This window comes from Hippocampus comes, unplaced genomic scaffold, assembly GCF_001891065.2.
Source record: "Hippocampus comes isolate QL1 unplaced genomic scaffold, H_comes_QL1_v1.1 scaffold178, whole genome shotgun sequence".
In the NCBI taxonomy this organism is placed as follows: domain Eukaryota; kingdom Metazoa; phylum Chordata; class Actinopteri; order Syngnathiformes; family Syngnathidae; genus Hippocampus; species Hippocampus comes.
This window is the reverse complement of record NW_017807733.1, coordinates 260104-266004: the sequence shown is the minus strand read 5'-3', so window position 1 is coordinate 266004 and position 5901 is coordinate 260104. Positions and strand designations below refer to the sequence as shown.

At 41.9% G+C, this 5901-nt stretch overlaps 1 protein-coding gene across 1 annotated transcript in view; it reads right to left on the bottom strand.

Annotated features, from left to right (window-relative positions):
- Positions 1 to 5901, bottom strand: part of LOC109508196 (aryl hydrocarbon receptor nuclear translocator 2-like) — a 21182-nt gene that overhangs the window by 10994 nt on the left and 4287 nt on the right. The window contains exon 2 of the mRNA XM_019858075.1: positions 1829 to 1940. Coding sequence (XP_019713634.1) covers positions 1829 to 1940 — 112 coding nt within the window. The remainder of the gene's footprint in view (positions 1 to 1828; positions 1941 to 5901) is intronic.

The window sequence follows — 5901 nt, the reverse complement described above, 5'->3', positions numbered from 1 at the left end:
GAAAATTGTTTGGGGACTATCCCCCACGTTCTAGTTGAGATGGTACAACCCAAGAGGCAAAATGACGCTGCTACTGTTGTTGCGAGTTGCCATTCATTCTACTAAACCATTAGTCAAACGCCATCATGCCTTCTGTCGTTATTACACAAACAAAAATCTCTTTACTGTTACTGGTGTTAGTGCCTCAATATGGCTACGCTCGTGAAAGCAATACAACGAACTCAAACGCGTCTTCGTTCAATGTTGTCAACAAATATCCGGATTATGCAAATTTTCCTCAATTCTCCGGAGAAATTTTCATCAAAATTTGAAAAACCCGGAATTCCAGGAAAATCCGAAGGACTTTCATCTCTGGAAATCTCGGGTTTGCTTCGGGCTCGGACCTGCAAAGCAAGTTAATTGGTCGGGCTCGGGTCGGGTCGGACTGGATTTTTTAGGCCCGATCTTACCTCTACTCACAGCGCAAAGGCTTTCCACCCCCACGGCACGAGACATGGCTAAAAACAGATAAAGCTTTCGGGCTCGCAAATAGCACAAACAGCACAAAATCCCCCCAGAATGAGCAAGGTTGTGGTTGCTGTAATGTCTTATTGATCCAATCAATGAAGTCAATGATAAATAATAAAACAAGGACATAACAGTTGATGACTGATTTTGCATAAAATACATTTCAACAGAATCAATCAGATTGGTGTAAAGCAGGGATGCCCAACCAGTCGATTGTGGTCGACCTTTCGGAAGTTATTTGCGGGCAGCAGTCTGGAATTGCAGCTCACGATACAGCTAATTTTTGCTTGTTTCATCTGCAATTCACTGATGGCATTGACAAAGAATAGGAGAATTTGGAGCACCAGGAGAAGCATTTTAAAACGGTCCATGCGAGCTATGATCGTGATGTTTCTGCACTTAACACGCTGCAAAAGTGCATCCCTGATTTTCTGTGTCAGGTCTCCCACAAAGGTAGGCAATGATTTTGTCACGGTGCGAGGGTGGTGGTGGACCCCAAAAAGCAGGCAGGAGGGAAGAGCAGGGTGAACTTGAAAGATTGTATTAAAACCGAGAAAACTAAATCCAAAACAAAGTCCAAAGTATCAAACAAAAACCATGGCAGAAGCTCAAAAGACTAGAACAGAAACATGACCAGAACAAACATGACAGTAGCAAACTAATGGCAACAAACAGCAACAATGACCGACAATGAGTAGTCGGCCGGGAGTCCTTTTATAGCCACTAATTACCTAACGACCAACAGGTGTGCAGCTGCAGGGAAAAGCCCCACAGTGCCACCTGTTGGTCATAAACCGAAACATGACAGATTTTCTTTTCAACAAACTCAGTCTTGTCTTGTATGTAGTTTATTTTTTCTGTTTTGTACATGTTAGGGTCCGTTATGGCTGTTGCTCATCATGCCATGCTTGTGTGTGTGCATACAAGCGCGTCCGTGTGTGAAGACGGGGTGTATACTTGTATGTGCGGGAAGGGGTCGATCATGGGAGGTTGGCTGCTTAAAAAGTGCATCTTCGGTCAAAACAGGTTGGGCACCCCTGGTGTAAAGGCTACCAATGATGTAATTTTTTATATCGACAAATCTATACCACAACTTTGTTTCATTGTAAATACCATGATTCAGCCGGAATGCATTGAATGTTTGTTCCTACATATATAAGTTAGCATTCACCAGCAATGCTCAAAGCATTGCAGATTTAATCGAGGAATTGACTCGGATGTCACTATTTTACACATAACCTAAAATTAAGGTTTGTTTAAAAGAAAAAAAAGTTAGACCACAGATTTTCAGCAGTGGTCAGAGAATAAGAGACATACTCACCCGCCTGATCTTCTCTTGCCGCCACGGCCTGGCACAGATCCTCCCATTCTTACCGGGCCGGACCCAACTGCCCCCGGCATCACTACTGTACCTGGCAACTCACTGCCCATCTCTGGAGAACAAAACACGAGAATGAACAAAAGAATAAATGGTAATAATCTCTTAAAATTTCTTACATCAAAACTAAGTTTCAGCCAAAGGCACAGCACTGAAAGAAATCGGGCATCTTGAATGTACTAACCGTTGCAAAAAAAAATCATCATGACATTTTGTCTCCGAAGATTTCCCATGTTGTCATTACCTACCTCAACAGTTCTTCATCCTGGGGTGATGGTCCAGTCGTGAGAAGGGGGGCCTTAACTGTTAATTGACCACATTTAGCCTTCGAAAGGGATGCATGCAGTTTGGTTGTAAAACCACCAATTCCACTGAACTTGGAACTTTTTATAAAACAGCATTAACAGTTCAATACAATAAAAGTCTTGCTCTGACAGTGGAGTGGCATGTGTGACACAGAGTCTCCCACTGCGCAACGGTTTCAACTCTGCTAATCTTGAGATAAACACGACAAGCTCTCATATGTAGATGATGAGTGGAGTACCAACAAAAAAAAAATTATAAAAGGAACTCGGATAACTACAGTGAAGAAAGGATAAAGGAAATCGGCAATCGCAAGCTAACACCGGAAGCTAACATGGGGTCGTTTCAAGGGAGCCTCGATTGCATTCGCCGACATATTGACGATTTACAGAATGGAATGAAGATGAATTCGAAAGCCCATTGATATGAAATTACCGCTCAGATGAAAACTGAGTGGTAGGACTTCCAGGAAGATATTCCAGGATCGGATATTTGCAAAAATAACGACGGATATCAGAGAAAACAATGATAAAATAAATTCCGCTCTCGAGCGCACAGAGGAAATTGACTTGTGGAGCCATTAAGCGAACTATGCACTGCAAGATCTAATATGAGAACACCAAAAAAAAAAAAGGAAAAACTGGACCACTCTGAATCATGATCTAGACCAGTGGTTCTTAACCTGGGTTTGACCGAACCCCAGGGGTTCGGTGAATCGGTCTCAGGGGTTCGACGGAGCCTCTGCCATGGAGGTTAAGACACACCCAACTCAACATGTCAGTTTGTTATGACACGCCTGCTTGTCCATCACTGACTGCAGTTGATCACTTGACATTGGTTGTCCAATCAGTGTTGTGGGAAATGTATTTCGCTCAGTAGTCAACGTGTGACTGTCGTGATAGTACGTCGTAAATTTTTTTTAAAAAACGTATGTCTTGAAATTATATTTACATTTTTCTGTTCTTAATAAATGCATTTTTTAAACCTTGAATTTGTAAAAAGTCATATTTTTGTTTTTCACGAATGAAGGGTTTGATGAATGTGCATATGAATTGGTTGGGTTAGGTACCTCTAACAAGGTTAAGAACCACTGATCTAGACGGAATTACTTATGAATTTATGGCATGCAAGAGGAAGCAGACTCCAAGAGTGACTCGGATACCTGTATATGGTCCCATGAAATTTTGAACTACAAATTCAAGGAGATTATCTTTTTTCAGCAGTTCACGGTGAAGAAGATGATTTTGAAAAAGACGTAGGAGAAGAAAGTTTTTGCCTACGATGGCCACTGCATTTATTCTGATCATGATTAACTAGAGACGCTGCAACAGAATAAAACATGTCAATTTCAAGAAAGTCTTTAAGGGAGAAGGCATCTGATTCTAGGCCCCTCTCAACAAAATGCACAACCACTTGGCCAGTGGGGTGAAAACATATGCCATTGCAGAAGGCGGACAACGTGCGGGCAGAGGGACAGGGTTCCCACTCTTCCACTTGCTTTTTAATTTATGGACCTTTTCAGGACTTTTGAGGGCTAATTTAGCCATTTTTTAAGGACTTTTTCTCCATTCAGCAGGGGATCCACAGTGGATTTAATGCCCGCTCAGCAATATGCAGGCTGAACAGAAAGTCACATATCACTGAGTTGGTGTTCAAATCATTGCTGCCATAGGAAGGGCACATCTTTATTTTTAGGGGCAATCAGCTAACCCTTTATTTTTACACACTATATGTCAAATTTTCATTTTCCTACCTGTACTACAAGTTATTTTCATTTTCCTACCTGTGTTACAGGTAGGAAAATGAAAATAACTTGAATTCATTGTCAAATAAAGTACATGAATAAATATTTAAATTTAGAAAATATAAAACTTCAACATATTTTCAAATAAAAATATTTTTTTAAGATTTTTTATTGATTTTAGAAGCTCCCCCTGAAAATGAAGGACACTTCAGAGCATAATTTCACAACTTATTTTTTTTACGAATTTTTAAGAACTTTAAGGACCCGTGGGAACCCTGAGGGACCACTCTCATGAAGAAGCTTCAAATGATTGGGACCACAACGTGAAAGTACACCGAGAGCGGTTGTACAAGGAGGCTAGCAAACACGTGCGAGGATAACTGCAAGAATACCAGCTCAGGGTAAGACAGGCTTGATCTAACTACCTGATCGACGTCAGCTTGAGGTGAAATGCATCTGGAATGGTGATTTGGAAGGCTTGCCTTTAATGAGTCATAGAATTATAGGCAGTTGGCAAATGGGAGACTGAAATGTCTTAATGACTGACAAGAGCGCATTAATCATATGTGAGTTTGTTATCAAACCTTCCCTTTCAAAACAAAAAAGGGCCAATGTGGGAGGTGGGTTTTTGCCTTCTCTTTTTAAATGATTACATGGCCTCTAACAATCAATCTGAACATCTTCATTCAGGCCCACCATTCTCCTGAAACGGCCCAAATGAGGCATAGAAAAAAAAGTGTGTTTCCGGTAACCCGACCGACCGAGAATTTCTACGTCGAAAAAAAACTTTACGGTCAGCATTTTTTTCAAACACCCCTCTACATTTTTGTGTAGAGGGTTTACATCGGTGCAAACTCTCGCTATATTCACGTTGAGCGCGTGCGTTGTTTGCCCTGTCGTCTGTCAACAACATTGAAACATGGCGGCGGCCGCGATCTCCGACGACAGTTTAAACTGCGTTTTCTGTGTGACAGTCGCGTGCTCACACCGTAATGTTAAGAAAATAGCATCCATTGATGTATCGAAAAAATAAAGCGAACTATTTGATGAACACCACGGGCCGAGTAAAAACCGAGGGCGGAGGCGGTGGCCCGCCCCGGCCACCGAGTCCGAAGCAGGGAGAAAACTAAATAGGCGGCGGCGGCCGTGCAGCGGTGGGTTCAATGTCTTCTTGTTTTATGGTTATTTTGTTTAAATTTTTGATGGGGAAAAAAAAAAGATTAAAAAAAAAAAAAGAAAACTTTGTCCGACCTACCGACCCTATGCTGAAATTTCTTATTACCAGAAACACACTATCTTTTTTGTTTGGCCTGATCTTCTCCAAGCATAACATACTATAAGAATGCCTTAAAACGTGTGTTGTTTTTTCAGGTTCAGCATTTTCATGCATTTGTTCTGAGGCAGGGCCACGACCGTTGGGCCGGATGACCACCGAGGCCACCTCGGCTGCGGCTTTCATTCAAGTGAATGGAACCCAGTCAGCGGAGTGTGCACATGTGAAATGTTAAAAAAAAGATTCCATATTGAGAACAAATATGATTTTTAAAGTCGAGGAGACTTCAGCTAGTTGTACATGTACAAGCTATAATTCTTTTCAGTCTCGACATTGTGAAACTTGGGCGCCTGTGCACCTAAACTGGGCCCACTACAGAGCCCTGGCGGTGGAGAGACAGCCGGCCAGATGAGTGACCCCGCCCCCCTCCACGCATAATTCAAAGGTGTAACTCACTTAACCATGTTAACTCATAAACGGTAAAATATGACAATTACTCAGCAGGAACACCACAACAGACCACATCTTGCGTTGGAATCAATAGTCCGGTAGGCTATATATATATATCCGTGTCACAAATGCTGATGAAGAAGACACAATGACAGTTTCTTTGGCTACAAAACAACAGATAGACAGATAGATGGATATAGATATGTGTGTGTGTGTGTGTGTGTGTGTGTGTGTGTGTGTGTGTGT